Consider the following 16,380-nt stretch of genomic DNA (forward strand, 5'->3'; position numbering starts at 1 on the left):
TGAAGGCCAGCAATGTGAAGAAATGATGTGCAGCAACTTAGTTAAGGTTCAGAAATATGACAGTAAAATCAACAATAATCACAAGAAAGATTTTACTTTCCAAGTAATCTATTTGGCACCAGGTAAGTTTGATTGTCTAAGAGTTATATATCATGCAACGTCTCTAATAGTACAGTCACAGAAAAACTTTAGACATTTTAAATAATAGATAAATGATCATTTAATATTTTGTTTTACCTGGAACAGAAGCTTTGAACTGATGTAAAATACTTTGGCAATATATTTTTTCCTAGTACAAAACTGAATAGAAAATTTAGAAAAGTAAAGTTCTATATACAACAGGTGCTGGGGCTTTGGAATTCCAGATGTAGTAATCTGATGAAAGTACCTCACGAGCTAAAATTCAAAGAAATTGAGAAAGTTCTTAGATTATATCCTAATGTACAAAATACATTTTATTTTTTTAAATTAAAAAAGTAATGCTTTCATAAGACATAATAAAGAGACAGAATATTCTAACATATACACGCTTCATTAAAAACTCAAATTTTCAGACCAATACACAACAAGCGGACATAAAAGTTTGGAAGTCAAATGTATTTGCTTACATTTAAATTGCCAAAGATGTAATATGCTCACCTGTACTGATCTTTGCTTTGCCTGATGAAAAGACCTGGATGGAATGTTGGTCTGTGTAACATCCAGTAAGTGTGAAATCCAAGATTTTGAAATAAAGCTAAAGACAATCAAGCAAAGAACACTGAGAAAGAGATGCAGTGACTCTCATTTCTGATTCTGAAAATGAGATCTCTTGAAAAGATTCTTAGGAACTTCCATCCTCTGAGCACACAGATACCATTTCCCACTGACTGCAAAGCCAGATAGCTAAGATCTAGTTTTCCCCATTTTCTCTTAAATATTGCAACTTACTTTGACATATGCAGTATTTCCAGTACAAACAGCATCTACTGGCTGATCCCGATTTGTTGGACCAAAAGCAACACTCCCGGTAAGAGAAATTTCCAGTGATTTGGGAAATTTTTGCCCTTTAAGAGTAAAAAAAAGAGAGGCTAGAAACATTTCACAGGAATTATTCCACAGGGACTATTTAATATTTATATGGCACTTCTTCTTCAGGATAAACTATGTAAGATAACAGATATGTTGGTCCTTCATAAAACAGAGATTGGGGAAAAATCAAGAACAAAGGTAGTGTGGTGGAGGATTATTTTACCACTCAGAATACATCTTCTCACAATGTACTTCAGTGTAATTTTTGGTCAGATTCACTTTTGGTACTGGAGCCTAATTCAGAAAAAGCAGGAAGTTTGCAAGATATATCAGGATAAAAAAGCCAAAATAATTCTGGCTTGCAAGGTTGTTCATAGAAGAGGTAGACAGCTGACAAAATAACCAAGAAATAAAACTTCTCCAGGTACCATTAAGATTTTTGAAGAATTCTAAACAGACAATTTTCAGAAATAGATAACAGAATTATTGCACTGTATGTGGCAAATAAAAACAGAAGGGATCCAAGAAGATAATAAAGCAGGGGTAGTTTACACCTAACTGCAGCCACACTTCCCAATTTTTGGTATCTTTCAAAGCCTTTTAAGTTTGCACAGTTGAAATTTTGGACAAAAATGATTAAAATAAGCATGCTAAACCTTATAGTTGGGGGTTTTTTTTGTATTGATCCTATCTCCATGGGCCAAAATAGTTGGTCTGTCAGCTGATGATACCACAACACTGCCATGTATTCTGTGGTTATGAAGCCTCGCCAAAGTGCACTTTTAGCTGCAAAAAAAAAGGTTGCTCATGCCTTTTGAGCTCATCTGCTATTTTGGAAAAAAATTCTGGAAAGATGGTAAGGCTCTTTACAAAGCAACTTAATTTCCTTCCAGATGGAGAAGACAAGTAAAGGCCTAAATGAAAGAATTTATCTTTGGAATTGTTTGGTTTATCAGAGATCTCTAGGATACTTTTAGGAACATGGGAAGCTGCTATATATTAGCATTGCTCTGTTCAAGCCCAGTATTGTCAATACAGAGCTTCCAGCAGCCTTTGGGTAGGAATTTTTCCCATTTTATTTGGGATTGTCAGGAATTAAATGATAAAGCACAACGCAAAATAAATTCCTTCGTCCATTAGTAAACAAAGCAGTCTGCAAGATGTTTCCAAAGTTGAGCCTTTCCTTGGATCAGATGGTGCCAAATATATTTAACTTACCTATGAACCAAATCAGCAAGCTTTTCTCTTTTGATACCTCAAGTTGGCCGTAGCTGATTTTGTATTCCAAGTGAGTAATAGGACCTCTAAGGATGAAGAGCAAAGCATTTACTTGTTGCAGAAAGGGACTCTAAATGACTTTATTATTTAATAAAGCAATTTTGAGTAATCTCTGAACAACTAAGAAAACAGCACGTGCCTTTTCTATAAATTATGTCTCACACAAATGAACAATTTATATCAGTTATTCCCACTCTTGGTGCCCTGCAGATATATGGATTTCAATTCCCGAATTCTCAGCAATGGTCATGTTTGTGTGGTAACTGTGTGATGTAAAAACCTTACATCTGGAATGTGTCCATTTTTCTGGAAGACTGGTAAGTAAATAAATTCCACATTAAAGTCATGGCTTTGGGATTTCAAATTATTGCAATAGAGAAAATTTACAATAAAGCACATTGCAATTTTGTAATTCACTGAACTATTTCTAAAATTCAGTCACGATTCATTCATTTAGGTACTACCTGAACATCCATTTTCACCTTTTCAAAGCTTCATGTGCTATTTCAGTATTCCAGTTAGCTGTGTTGTGCTGTATACAGGTAGCCCTTGCTTAATGCTCCTAAATGGAACCAGCCACGTCGCTACTAAGCAAAGCGGTTGCTAAGTGGGGAATCACATGACTATGACTGTGTTTTTTTGGCTGGAAACAAGACTACTCAGTTTTACCCGTTGGGCTTTTGTTTTACTCCTAACTATTCTCCTGCCCTTTGGAATGCTCAGATGCCTGCTTACTGTCTTGTATTGCACTGAAAGCCCAGGGCTGGGAGCCATGGGTGCACTACAGAAATAGATTACGGTGCTCTCTAGAGAAAGTAGAAAATGTAGAAACAGTAAAAAATCACTCAACCTGTAGAGCATACGTTGAGTATGCTCTACAGAAATCAGAGCAGAGAGACTTGATTTTGCTAGGGTGGGGTTTGGGTATGTTCCTCTCCATCAAAACCCCTTAGTTTTCAGATTCTGAGTCAGAACCTCAATAGCATCACTTGGACATCAAGCACTGAGAGATATAAATTGGCTATAATCAGCATATTGCTACCTCATCCCATGTTGATATCTGGCAATCTCAGATAGATATTAAAACAAGAGTGGGGAGGGAATATATGCGCTACCCCCATTTTGATTCCATCACTGGTCATCTACAAGCATGATCAGTGTCATCTCTATACTGTGCTCAGTCAACTGAGAGAGATCCCTATAATCTGTTTTCTCAAGAGGCTTGTGAAGCTGCTGGTTGACTGCTTTTCAACATTTCCCAAAAAGGAAAGTCATGAGACAATTCAGAAATTATCCACCACTACTTGGTCAAGGAATGGCTTCTTGAGGAAGGGATGGACCACTATTAAGGCAAATTCATTCCTTCATCTAAGAATGAATTCACCACTATTCAGACCCAAGTACTTAGCATTTAGACTTATATATCACTTCATAGTGCTTTACAGCCCTCTCTAAGCTTAGCATATTTCCCCCAGCAATCTGGATCCTCATTTTACTGACCTCAGAAGGATGTTGAGCCAGTCAGAATCGAACTCCTGGCAGTTGGCAGAATTAGCCTGCAAGACTGTATTCCACTGTGCCACCATGGCTCTCTAAAGAATGCTTTAACCAACCAAAGAGGGATCTACTGAGTTTACATCTTCAGGCCCAAGGAGCCTGTCTACTTTCTCAGGACAAAAATATTCCCACATAACAGATGATTAATTAACTCAACAGTTGGAGTCCAGTTCAGAGTGAATCTAAATGATTTTGCCAGATGTCTTGAAAAAAATTGTCACAACAGCCCTTCAGATGATTTTCTGAATCATTTCTCTCTCCCCGTGGTCCTGTTTAAAATTATCTTTAACAGGGCCATGGAGTGATAAAATGCAGAGGAAAGATGAGAGGAAAAATACTGGCATTTTGCCACTCTTATTGTCATGATGTCATCCTTAGTAAAGGCCCTTATTTGTGTTCAGTCATATGTGTCCTTCACCTTCCTCCAGTGGTACTCTGCTGCTTCATCTCTCAGAGCTCCACTGAAAACCACAGGGCTTCATAGGCAGGAAAATACCACAAGGTGTAATCAGATCCAAGACTCCAGCCGCCCTCTGACTCCAAGAGGAAACCAAGGCCTGAGTATGATAAATAGTCAGAAACCTCCTCAAGCATCATCTAAAAACCCAATAGGGTGTACCAGGTGTCTGACAGACCAATAAAATGGTTCCTACCTTCTTGAAGTAGTACACTCAGCTACTCTGGCCAATTTTTTTTTTTCTATAAATAGAGATTTTTCAAGTACTCCCCAAACAACAATCTCTACAAAGAAGTCTTTGTTTTGTTGATTTGAGGGAGGGAAGGATTATTCTTACCTATTAAAAAAGGGAACATAAGCTTTGCAGTATTCAAAAGTATTTTTCATACTTTCATGAAGTTTCAAGTGAATTGTGAACTTCCACTGTGATTCTTCTTCTTTCAATTGATAAAATCCCAAAATAGGTGGAACAGGTACCTGGTTGGGATGCACAGAGATAAATAGCTGAATTTGTTATATTTCTAAATTAAAATCATTTAATGTATTCTATAAATTGCTAGTTTCCATTTTTAGTATGTTGTAAAGCTACCCTTAGGCTTCTTTTGGAAGTATGTGATAAGGGTGCACATTCTAAAATAAAATAAAATGAATTAAAATAGGATGACAGCTTCCAGATGTCAGATATAAACTCTGTGATTGCTAAACAGTAAGATAATTAGGCAGAGAGTGCTTAATTCTAATGGAAAATAGGAATTAACAACTCATTTGCAAGCTAGATTCTCTAAACCACTGATCAGCAGGGTGCTGGAAATATTTCTAGGATGAAGGCCAAAAGCTCTCCTAACACCACACAAAGCGTGTAATGAGCTGGAGGGCCATTGCTAACTTGAAAATTCCTTTCAGAATCACATAGTTTAGAAGGGATCATCTGTCATGTTGAGAAGCCAAGCTATTGCCAAGGAAGATACTGGGACTGCCTTGTCTTTCAGAGATGAAAATTAGGTAAAAATCAACTCACATGTAAAAACATTACTCATTAAAAATTCAATTTAAGGCTTTTTTTTTTCATAATAAATTTAGATGGGCATTGTTATTTCAATATGCTTAACGAGTGTTTCCAAACTTTCCTATCAACTGTTTTTTCTAGTTTGATAGTAGGAGCCTTTGGTAAACAATTGATGTTGTTCCTGACTGGTTTATTACAAATCTTGAAAATTTACCTGGGAAGTGTAAAAGCAGAGATTAAACAGATCTGAAGGCGGTATCAGAGGGAATTTGTAAGGTCCACTGAAAGCTGAATCATCCATTGCATCAACACTACTGGAGGTTAGAATAGCAGAATCAAGGGATGTTACACAGGGGTGGACCAAAATATCTTGGAGAGGAGAACCATTGGCAGGGAGGTTCAAACCAACAGTCACATTGGGAGCAGTGCCTTCTATATCACACTTCAAACACAAAAACATAGGAGAATAGGAAATTACTGGTGAACAGCCTAATTTAACACTTCTTACAATAAATCATGTACTATCTTATGGCAAGGGGAAATCTTTTTTCTTGCTTAAAGTAAGGAGTGGACAAACATCGTTTGTTTATTGTTTATTAAAATGAATCTTAGTATTATATCATATTTTTAGTTTTCAAATCAGAACTTTTAAATTATTTCCTTACAAAATATAAGCACAGCAAATACAAGAACTGATGTTTAACGTCAATTCATTACAACCATTATAAATGTTGCCTTATACAAAGTATAGTGAGTGATTCATGCAACCACAATAATATACTCTGATTAGCAACAGCCTTCAAAATATCAAGCAAGAGTTCTGTTTTTGCCAAGGTCTATAGATTCTTTTAATAGAAATTGATGGTAAATGATTTATAGAATCCATGCATATTATGGCATAGGATTATAGTTCCTCTTTATTATAACGTTGTAGCCTTTTTGTAAAAGTATTATTATCTACTGCATATGTAAATAGGTAACATCTAAATTTGTTTTCCAACCTGGACTTCGTCATTTACACTACGTAAATGTTCACTACGTAAAAAAAAATAAAGGTTCAAATCTCTATTGAGTTGTCAAACACACTCAAATTGCAGTCTAATTTTTTTAAGTATGACACACTGAAAAAAGTAGCACTTATTTTTGACTGCACACATTAGATTACATTGTCAGTGCTTCTACTCCAATCAAACACTCTATCAATACATGATTTAAATTAACCATAATTGGACTTCCAAATGTACAGGCAAATCAGATTTAGAGCAGTTTACTCTTTTTGCTTTTTCACTCTTCAACTCTTCCTTGTCGATTTATAGGAGTATATAATATGTCAGAAATGGATTACTGATTCTCAATTTGACCAATTTAATAAGGCTATTATGAGTATGTGTGTGTGTATGTGAACTGCATATGAAACATTGTATACTGAAATATATACATTTGGTAAGTAAATAAAAATCAATGTAAAACTGATAAAAATTTTAGCAGGTTGTGCTGTTACCAACAAAACTAAGAGCAAGATATGCAAGAGCATAACTGTAAAGTGAGATTTTCATTGTTTTAATTTACCAGAATGAACCAAGCCTAAAAAACCCCCAGTATCTTTCCTTTGGCATGCTGAAGCATTAAAAATATTAAGTTCAGCTTCTCTACACACTAAGATGAGCTGAACTGTTGCTTTTCCAGATGCATCCATGTGTCAAATAGGTTATAGAGATTTGCAATAGGAATCATCTCACCTTGCATGTTATAGTTCCATAAACTTGCCACATGTCTGCCACATCCCTTTGGTCATACTGGACAGATTTGACTTTTTCAATGATACAGATATTAACTTGAGGTTTTCCCTTGTACGTGTTGCTTCTCCAAGCTGGTGGTTTCTGAGTGTGACTACTTACAGCAACGTGACTGTTTTCCAATGAACCATTTAAATTTGCATCTAGTGGAGTGCCCAGAGGACAGGCCTGCATAACCAAACTTGGAAGTTGGGCAACTTTGGCACTCCTCTCTGCTTCACTCTTCTGATTAGAGTTCATAAAAGCCAGGAGCCCTGACAAGAAGTCAAAAGCCTGAGAGATTCCACTGATACTGAAGAGAGATGGTCGTGGCATAAGGGACTGTTCAACTAAAGGGAGGCCAACATAAATCAATCCACTCTTCCGGAAAGCTACCACAGGCCAGAGATCCTTCCTTTCAACCTGCAGTGTATACACTGAGGTCTTGTTGATTCTGGAACAGCCATCTCTACACTCCGCAAAGTGTTGACCTTCATCTGTCAGCCTCAATTGAAAAAGTAATGCTTTAAGGAAAGGACCGTCTTCTGGTATTGGCACATAACTTGGCCCATTGAAAAATTGTGCTCGCTTTTCAACTGTGGGGTAACGTCTGCAATATGGAAATGGAAATAGAAATACAGCAGAAATATTAACATTCTGTACTGTCTTCCTGCTTGCACAAATCTGGAATCAGGTACAAAAGATCACATTAATCTGTTATTATTCTGCATGTATAAAACTTGAAATACATCATGTTGATGCTACAGCTAATTTGCTAAAACCCTGTTCCAATTCATAAATGGGCTCCAGCATATTTTCATGTTAAAAAGTAAGCATTTTATGCAGTGACACAGTGAACTTTTTTGCATCTTTCTTCTTACATTCATGTACTCAGCTCTCATTTCACTTGAACAAGCACTCATACCCCAAATGTATCTCCATTAGTCATTGCAGAGATGCCTTATCTTAACTGAGGAATCCAGAGACTTGACTCTTCATAGTTCTGTTACCAACAAGATATGCTAATCATAAAAGCACAATGCTTGCATTATTTGCCAGCCTAACTATCTGAGAAACAATGTTTTGTATTTCTCTGTTCAGAATGGTTGACTATCATTAGCTGCACTGGTATCTCTCCTTAATGATTAGCCTTATAGTTAATTATTTCATTATTCAGTGTGAAGGAAATATCAAGCACTTATATCACCAGGAGAGCAGAAAAACGTATTTTTAATATATGAGTTTAACTAGTATGTTGTACAATAATTATTTCTAAAAGACTCCTTTGTCAGAAGCAAGACTTCCCCCCCAAAATTAATCTAATTCAAAAATGTCAAGTTGACAGTGTAACTTTAAAGTATATAGTACGAATGAATAAAAGGGAATAATTGGTAATATGTTGAGTTGGTATTTGAACTTGGCACGGTGGAAGATTTCTATTTGTTATTTCTAATTCCCAGTTTGATTGAAGGATGCCTGAAGTGTTCCTGAGTTTACACTGCAGAGTACAATTACTGCTATACCTAAACAATCACCATCAGAGGTTGTGTATAGATTTTTCAGAAACAGTATATGGTCTTTATGTTTTTCATTTCAACTCTTGCAAAATTAACATGAAAGAAGTAAGGGCTTGTGGGTGGCAGAGTATATTCTTGTTTAGATATAAACAAGCTTTTCCATTCTGCAGTGGTGTGAATGCTTCCCTTTTATTTAAATTCCCCCCCCCTTTTCTGTTTCTGATTCTCTTTACTGCCATCTAGTGGTTACCAGTTATCTGCAGCTCGGATATGGAATTTATTCTGGCCTTCTCTCTAGTCTTTGTTAAAGAATAGGAGAGCAATTATACTCCACTGGGTTAAGGCTGAACAAATTATTTGTTACGGAAATCCATAGTCTCCACCCATCTCTAGTACAAGCTGCAAGTAGGCCTGCAATATCATAATATTTCTACAGAGATAATGACTCATACAGAAAAGACTTAAGATTTCTAGTGTTTATGCTTATATAACTGGAATTAATCATAAATTTAATTCTGGTTACAATTCACAATCCTCCACCCCACTTCCCCAATAAAGTTTTGCTCTTCATAAATAACAATGGACTATACAGACCAAAGATCTAAGGTTTCCTCTGTTCCCAATGTTAACTTCTTCGCTTTCAAAAAATCATAGGCACTATAGATTACAGACATTTCTCTATGAAAGATTCCAGTCTTTTGGAATTACGGCAACCAGTGAACCTTGGGAAGAATGAAAAAAGCTCTAAAACAACCTTACATTAGAAATGGTCTTTCCTCCAATGTCCTCCTAACTTATATGATAAAAATGTTTTTATTGGTAATTCAATGTAAATTTGGATTATACAAGGCTATAAAGGAAAGAAGTTGTAAAATTGCTGTTTGCCCACTTTAACCTACACTTGTATATTCTGAGAGCATCTCTCTATGTAGTAGCAGACAATTCATTTTCATTACTTGCTTGAGATACCAAAGCTAGGGATATCAAAAACTGAAACTGAGACTGTCAGCATTCAAACATATGCTGTGCTAAATTATAGATTCTCTAAAGACTGCAGGATGCTCACTGTCCATTAGCTCAATTCACATGAGTTTTGCTTTAGACTATAGACAGAAAATGATAGAAAAATCAGCATAAGGTGCCAATATTTGCAGTAAAAGAAAATGTATGTTATACAGGCTTGGACCTTATACCGTATTACCTGGAAAACAACACAGTGCTTTGTGCCTCTTGCTCATGACTGATGAGCCATAATCCTCTCAGAGCCATCACTGATAATTAGCAGAGTGGAAGATCACTTTGTCCATGATAGCCTTACTGCCAAGAAACTTCCAGTTCTGGGCATTGTTTGATGTGGCTCATAAATTCTTCCTTCTCATTTCCAGTGCTGCAACTTGCTTCTGCGTGGGAGGATTGGATTCTCTTATTCTCCACCAAACTCCCTTTCCACAGACACACCATCAGGGCACTTATTAGGACACATTTATCTCGTTAATTACATTCCACACAAAAATCTAGGGGAGAGAGATTAGGGAATCTTAAATGTATTGGACAACAGGCTTCCAAAAGGAACCGAGGCCCCCTCAGCCCAAATTAGACCCAGCCCATTCTATGCCTGGAGTTACACCCCAACAAACACCCCAGTTTTTTATGTCAGCAGTTCCTTGTGCAGGGCTTCCCAATTTGAAAAGCCCAGTTCTAGAAAGAGGATCCCCACCCAACCCTTATAGCAAAGCCTCCAAATTAGGAAGAAGCCCAGCTTCCCTTCCATGTACAGCAGTGTATTTATTCGACTGAGAGGTTTCTCTCCAAGCGGGAAAAGCAGATTCTCTTGCAGAATCCCTCCTCATGGGGGACAGTCTCCTAAGCCAAGGGAGCTGCATTCTGCCCCCAAATTCTTAAGGCGTCCCTGCTAAATTAGAGTCCTTGTTCCAAAAACGCCTTCCCTCATAATAGGAAACCGCTTCCTTTAAACCCCCTGAGACAACAGGCCTCAACTGCGCCGAGGAGAGCCCCCTTTTACAGAGTACGCGGCCTCCTCCCACTGCAACTCGGTCCCCCCTCAACCAGGAGCGCTTCCGCCACCCGTCCCTCCTCTGGGTGACGGTTTGAGGAGGCCTTCGGTCCCAGCGCCGACCTCTTCGCCGGGTCTCTCCTTTTTTTCCCCCCGAAATGAGCGAAGAGTGGTTGCACCAGAGGGCCGAGGAGACGACAGCGGTGGCGGCGACAGCAGCTGACTGAAGCGCTTGGGCGGAGCCACCTTCCAGGCCTCACCGCGGCTGCGAGCCGAGCAGCACCGGTGGCCGCTTGGGGGGCCTATGGTTGGTTTCCGAAGGAGGAGGAGTTGGAAGTTGCCGCCGCCGCCGCCGCCGGAGCGACGAACGCGGCAGCTCGAGCAACCTCGCTGCGGGAAGAGACAATGGAGGAGGCCTGGGCTGGGCGCCGGGTGGCCGGCCTGAGGGGACGGATTCGCGAGAGAGACAGCGACGGGAGCGCCCTGGCCGCGGTCACGCCCGAGCTCTTTGAGGTAAATATTGGCGGGGGGAATGAGGCGCCCGCCCTCCTTTTCTTTTCCTGCTGCGGGAACAGCTGGGGGGGGGGGAAGAGATGGCCGAGGCCGCCCCAGAGATAAGCCGGCGGCGACCCTCACCCGGGGGCAGGTGGTGGGAGTGATTGCCTCCGGAGGAGGGCGGCCGCCAGTAAGTCGCGTGTGGGAGAAAAGTTGTCACGGGAGAGCTAAACCCTGCACCTGCGTGGGTGTGTGAATGGACTCCCCCCCCCACTTCAATAGGGAGGGTGCCTCTGGCTCACACCTCCCCGCCCCACCGCCCATGTATTTGCTCTTTCTGTGGGCTGCTGGTGCTGACCGGCCATGGAAGCCCCGGAGGTGTGGGTGGGGGGAGTTGGAGGGCCGAGGGTCTGTCAAGGGGTTCGGGAGGGGAAAGGAAAGGAAAGGGGGAGACGTGCCTTTGCTGGGAAAGGAGGGGAAAGTGCCTTTCGCAGGTGTAAGAATGAACTATCTCGGGGGTTGGGAGGCTGGAGGGGCGAGAAAGAGAATGATGTTGTGTGAATTGAAGGTGAAGAAAAAGAAACGGTGGAAAAGAGAAGAAACAGGACGAGACCTAAGAGAGAACCACCCGGTCCAGGCTGGAGGGACGGCGGAGGTCGCCGAGTCAGGCTGGAAAACCCCCGAGCGGCTGCGGCGGGGAAAAAGCAGGCGGGTCGCTTTCCACCGACCCACAATTTACCCCGGACGTTGAATCGGCGAAGGCCGCAGAGCCCATTCCGGCAGCCACCGGAGATCAATGGATGCTTGACTGGAGACCGGAAGAGAAGGCGGAAACCCAGACAGGCCGCCATCAGACTCCCAAGGATGGTTAAGCGAAGGGGCAGAGCTGAGATGACCGGCACAATGGGCAGAAAGAGAGAGCGACCTCGATGGGAGCCACTCGGAGCCGAAAGAGGCCCGGAGGAAAGAAAGAAAAGCGTGGCGGAGGGAGAAAAGGAGGGATGAAGAACGGGGGAAGTTGGCACCGGAGGAATGTTTGGAGAAACGGAGCTTAGTTTCCCTTGAAGAAGGGGGTATCCGAGGGTGCGTTGCCTGAGATCGAGCCAGCGGTTGAGGGTCGTTGGGAGACGAGAGAACCGAGAGCCAGATGTTTAGGGAGTGTTGGTTGTGCAAGATCGGTGGGGGGGAAAGAGGGAGGAAAAAAACCCCTAGAAAATTAGGTTTTTTGGGGGGGGACACAAGAAAAGTGAAGAGAGGATTGGGGAGGGGAGGAAAAAGGAGTGTATTGAGTAGGAAGAAGTGAAGGTAGACCCCCCTCCCCCAGACCATGAGAGGTGGAGGAGAGAAGTAGTCACCTGCAAAAAGAGGAATGGAAGGGAAATGGGAGGAAGGAAAAAAAAGTTGGGAGAGGATAGAGATTGAAGAGGGTGGAGATAGTAGAAGACCTCTGGGGGAGAGAGAGAGGATAGGATGATAGGCAGTCACTAACCATTGCCCAGGTGAGAGTGGAGCAAATGAGAAAAATGTGGGCAGTCACTTAAACTGCTGCCCAAAAACGGAGCAAATGGGAGGGTAGGAAAGAAATGGGAAGGGTGGAATTGTGGAAGAGTGAGGTAATAGGAGCTACTGGAGGTTCTTAATGCTTAAAAGTTCCCCAGTGTGATTGGAGTGAAGAGATGTCTGAAGAAGACCATCAGGATAGTGATAATCAGAGAGAGGTAATTGCAGGCGATGGGGCAAGCTGTTCCAAGGGTGAGGGATTGGGAAATTTGAGACCAATCCCCTCTTCCAGCCTCCTGATCACACTTAAGAATTAGACAGCTGGATTGCAGGGGACCTAGTCCCAGATTGATGCTCTTAAATGCTAGGTGTGCCTTTAATAAGACCATCAATTGTGACATGATTGAGAATAAAAGGTAGAAAAAAATTGTAGATACATACATGCTGTATGTCTACATACAGCATGTATTACTGAATCCTGGGTGAGTGAGGATGAAATGTCTCTGTCTGAGACTTCTTGGATTTCAGTAGAGTCCTCACTCCTTTAGAGGTGTAACAAAAGGGAACTGGAGATGTAAACATTCTATGCAGAAGATCTCCCCTCCCCTAAATTATTTTAGATAGCTTAAAACTTTGGGTATTTTTGTTGTTCACTATATTGTGATCTGTTATTGATTGTAAACCACTTAGAATCTGACTATTGTAGCATAAAATCATTTGGAATAAATAAATTGTATCTCAACTTGTCATACAGCTGTTCAAGGCAAGTTTATTTTGTAAACAATGATTTGCAATAAAATTTGGAATGGGAATGAGTTTGGAGAAAGATTCTAAAGATATAGAATGGGGATTGATGGAATATGGGTTTCCAATTGTGTTCATTACAGTCATGCTATTTGAAAAGATAATTTAAAAGTAATCTTGTTTTTTAATAAACTTCCTATAATGTTTCTCCCTGCAAAACTCCATTTTGTTTACAATTGGTGTTCTTAAGAGAGGAAAAGCTTGTACAGTAATAATGATAATTAAATATTCCACCTCCATCAGCTATTCTGATTCTGTGACAGCCATTTTCACAATCCACAGCTGTGACATTTTGAACTGAGAATCATTCATTAAAATCCTAGCTACTAAGGCAGTAACAGATCAATATTTAAATTAAAGGTCATATAGGCTCCTATTTTCATAGCTGCATTTGCAGAAAATGTTTACGTGGTATGAAGGGAATTCATTTTCCAGGATTGTCTTAAACTACAATTATTCAGACACAGCACTCTACTCTGGAAAAAAAACTGGCAATGCAAACTTCTCTTGGCACATAATAGGAGCAAAGTGGGCTTTGAATTTATTTGAGGAACAGATTTACCTGGGGCTTTATTTTTCTGGCCTTGTTTGCTTCCATAAAAAAAAAATGGAGTGAGCTTGTGTAATTTATTACGGGCAGAATGATGTTAGTAGTATGGTATATGAAGGGTATATATAGGGAAGGAGGCATGCCCTGGAAAATGAAGCCTCAGTTGAAAATGAATCTACAATCTTTGCTCATGCCAAATCATGGACAAGTCAAAATTCGTCTCCAGAATATTTTTTTTATAAAATTATCTAATTGATCCTTCATTGAAAAATCACAATCCACCCACCTGCTGCATCTAATTTACTGGAAAGTAAGTTGCATTGAATTCATTGGCTGAATGTAATACCTGATTTTTTTAGCATGACACAGGACTTCTTTGTTTTCACTTAGTATTATGTGAGAACCATTCACATTCAAAAAGGCATAGTTAAAATAACCCCCACTTAATAACAAAACCTAACTATTACATACAGGACTGCTGGAAATATTTCAGGATAACACAGTAAAATCAAAATAATCTCAAAGAAGCAGCCAAGAACACGGAATCCATAAACTCTAGCAAGCTATAAAGCCATGTTTTAAAACCTGTTGAAATGGACGCCTTTTTTTCTTGAAAGCCCCTCTATGCATTAAAAGTGAATTAAGATTGGTCGCCATAACATGTTGTACTTTTTGAAGATTGCAGCTGGGAAAGCCCTTTTCCTAGTCTACCTCCAATGTTTATTTGTAAATTCAGAATGCAGATGGCAGATTTTTTAATTAGTCAGATCTGTTTTATACTGGTGAGAGCTCTTTGTGGAAATCCAGAAATACCAGTTAGTATAGTACTATTTCATTTGTGTAAGTAAACCTGCAAAAATAAAGTTTATATATTACAAAATTCCAATTAAGGCCACCAAAACATCAATAACTACGGCCGTACTTTCTGTCCAGAAATGAGGTACATGGAGAAAGGTAATCCATAGTGTCTAGTGTTAATTACCTTGTTCTCTAGCTTCAAACATTTCAATGTAATAGATTCCCATATCACTTCCGGTAGAATACTTTGGAAGTTCAAGTTCAACAACTTCCCAGATTAGAGGAAAAGAATGTAAACTTACTGGTTTTCACCATGCAAGTTAATTTACATGCTTTTAAGTCAAAGACAAGCCTTTGCTCTCTGAACAAGAGATCAAATGTTTGGTGGTGTTTTAGAACATCTAAATGTGATTTCAAAATACTTTTGATTTGGAAAAGCTTGTTTTTCTTAGTATTTTTAAAAATCCCTGTACCTTCCAGTAAATTAGAGTTTAACGTTAGATTTAAAAAATAAACAAAAACTGTCTTTTTTCTCAAATGAAATTAGTACCAGCGTTGTAATAATTTTATATTTAAACATGTTAATAGTTATCGCTAATGTGTTCTATCAGTAGATCTGTATAACTATTGCATTCTGTACACTTACAATTTGAATTAAAAAAAATAAAAAATGCAGATAGCTTTCCCCAAAGACCTACAGTTTAGAAGTGTCATGTAGAACATAAGAGTGACCAGGGTTTGGGATTCGTAAATGTGCAAAATGGGAGTGGTGAGATGAAAACCACAATGGTGGAAGAACTGGTACAGTGTATTTCAGAAAAATGTTGAAAAAAATGAGTCATGAATGCAGCCTTGATAAATTGGCTTCTTGAAAGCTTACCTCTGGTAATTTTTGGAAAATGTGGGTGCTGGAACATGAGTTATACTATATTCTTATCAAATGTATTCTTGTGAAAGTATAAGGCAAACATTTTAAATGTGAAAGAGGACGTTCTGGAATGTGAAATTGCCTTATATTAAAGCAGACCATCCTTGTATGAGCAGGTCCCTGAAATATGAGTTGGAGTGTTTTTCTCATGGCTGCTGAGATCCTTGTAATAGGATAAATTCAGGATTTTAAAAAAGACACCTTCCATTGCCCAATCCAAAATCCTTTTGAGCTCATCTGTGGGAAAAGCCTTCCGTATGACATGTTAGCCTTAGGGAATAATACTGCAGAATGAATTAGTGGTAGAGTAGACAGAACTTTGCTATTGACAGTTCTTGAAATGTAGAAGGCTGGCAATTGCTACTTACGCTTGCTAATTATGCAAACTTTAAATGAAATATTTTATCATTTTCAAAGTGTTTAGTTTTTAGATTAAATGCACAAATATCAGAAGTGCCATTGATCTTATTACATAATTGCAGAAAAAATGTTTTGAATAGTTATTTTTTTCCAGTGAGATGTGAACAAGATGACTATATTTCCAGCTGTGGCTCCTTGTAAAAGACTCTTTTTTTCTTGTTATGGCTAGGAGCCCTTCGTAGCAGATGAGTACATTGAACGCTTGGCATGGAGGACTCCCGGTGGAGGTTCTCGAGGTGGCATGGAAGCTTTTGATCCCAAAAGGTACCA

At 39.4% G+C, this 16,380-nt stretch overlaps 2 protein-coding genes and 1 long non-coding RNA gene across 9 annotated transcripts in view; 2 read left to right on the forward strand and 1 right to left on the reverse strand.

Moving 5' to 3' along the window:
* Positions 1–5,305, forward strand: LOC117675112 (uncharacterized). The gene is made up of 3 exons (XR_009623064.2): positions 1–122; positions 2,500–2,606; positions 5,207–5,305. It is a non-coding gene; the product is annotated as an uncharacterized LOC117675112 (long non-coding RNA).
* Positions 91–11,942, reverse strand: AP5M1 (adaptor related protein complex 5 subunit mu 1). Of its 4 annotated transcripts, none has more exons than XM_034433449.3 (10): positions 11,850–11,930; positions 9,803–10,115; positions 7,049–7,694; positions 5,524–5,751; positions 4,641–4,780; positions 2,230–2,315; positions 1,668–1,797; positions 931–1,046; positions 640–736; positions 91–396 (listed from the first exon to the last, which is right to left on the reverse strand). In XM_034433449.3, the coding sequence occupies exons 2-10, from the start codon at positions 9,868–9,870 to the stop codon at positions 390–392; spliced, it is 1,518 nt and encodes a 505-aa protein (XP_034289340.2). In that variant the 5' UTR covers positions 9,871–10,115; positions 11,850–11,930; the 3' UTR covers positions 91–389. The 4 variants fall into 4 exon arrangements, with proteins under 4 accessions (XP_034289340.2, XP_087751490.1, XP_087751496.1 ...); XM_087895364.1 differs by lacking the exon at positions 11,850–11,930 and adding an exon at positions 10,739–10,862; XM_087895370.1 differs by lacking the exon at positions 1,668–1,797 and having other exon boundaries at positions 11,850–11,942.
* The window catches only part of EXOC5 (exocyst complex component 5), a 27,846-nt gene continuing 22,205 nt past the window's right edge, over positions 10,740–16,380 (forward strand). The window contains exons 1-3 of one of the 4 annotated variants that reach the window (XM_087895361.1): positions 10,992–11,128; positions 11,679–12,193; positions 16,280–16,374. In XM_087895361.1, coding sequence (XP_087751487.1) covers positions 16,352–16,374 — 23 coding nt within the window. In that variant the 5' untranslated portion in view covers positions 10,992–11,128; positions 11,679–12,193; positions 16,280–16,351. The other 3 variants (XM_034433445.3, XM_087895348.1, XM_034433446.3) reach the window with 3 other exon arrangements.

The sequence above is a fragment of the Pantherophis guttatus genome, chromosome 1, assembly GCF_059756535.1.
Source record: "Pantherophis guttatus breed Tessera chromosome 1, ASM5975653v1, whole genome shotgun sequence".
Lineage (NCBI taxonomy): Eukaryota > Metazoa > Chordata > Lepidosauria > Squamata > Colubridae > Pantherophis > Pantherophis guttatus.

Excerpts from the sequence above, each read along its gene's own strand:
- AP5M1 (XM_034433449.3), bottom strand. The coding sequence starts at position 9,870 with ATGGCTCTGAGAGGATTATGGCTCATCAGTCATGAGCAAGAGGCACAA. Across the intron at positions 4,781-5,523 it reads TCTGCTTTTACACTTCCCAG|GTACCTGTTCCACCTATTTT; the intron begins GTAAATTTTCAA and ends CATCCCAACCAG. Across the intron at positions 737-930 it reads GAAATACTGCATATGTCAAA|CTTTATTTCAAAATCTTGGA; the intron begins GTAAGTTGCAAT and ends GATTGTCTTTAG.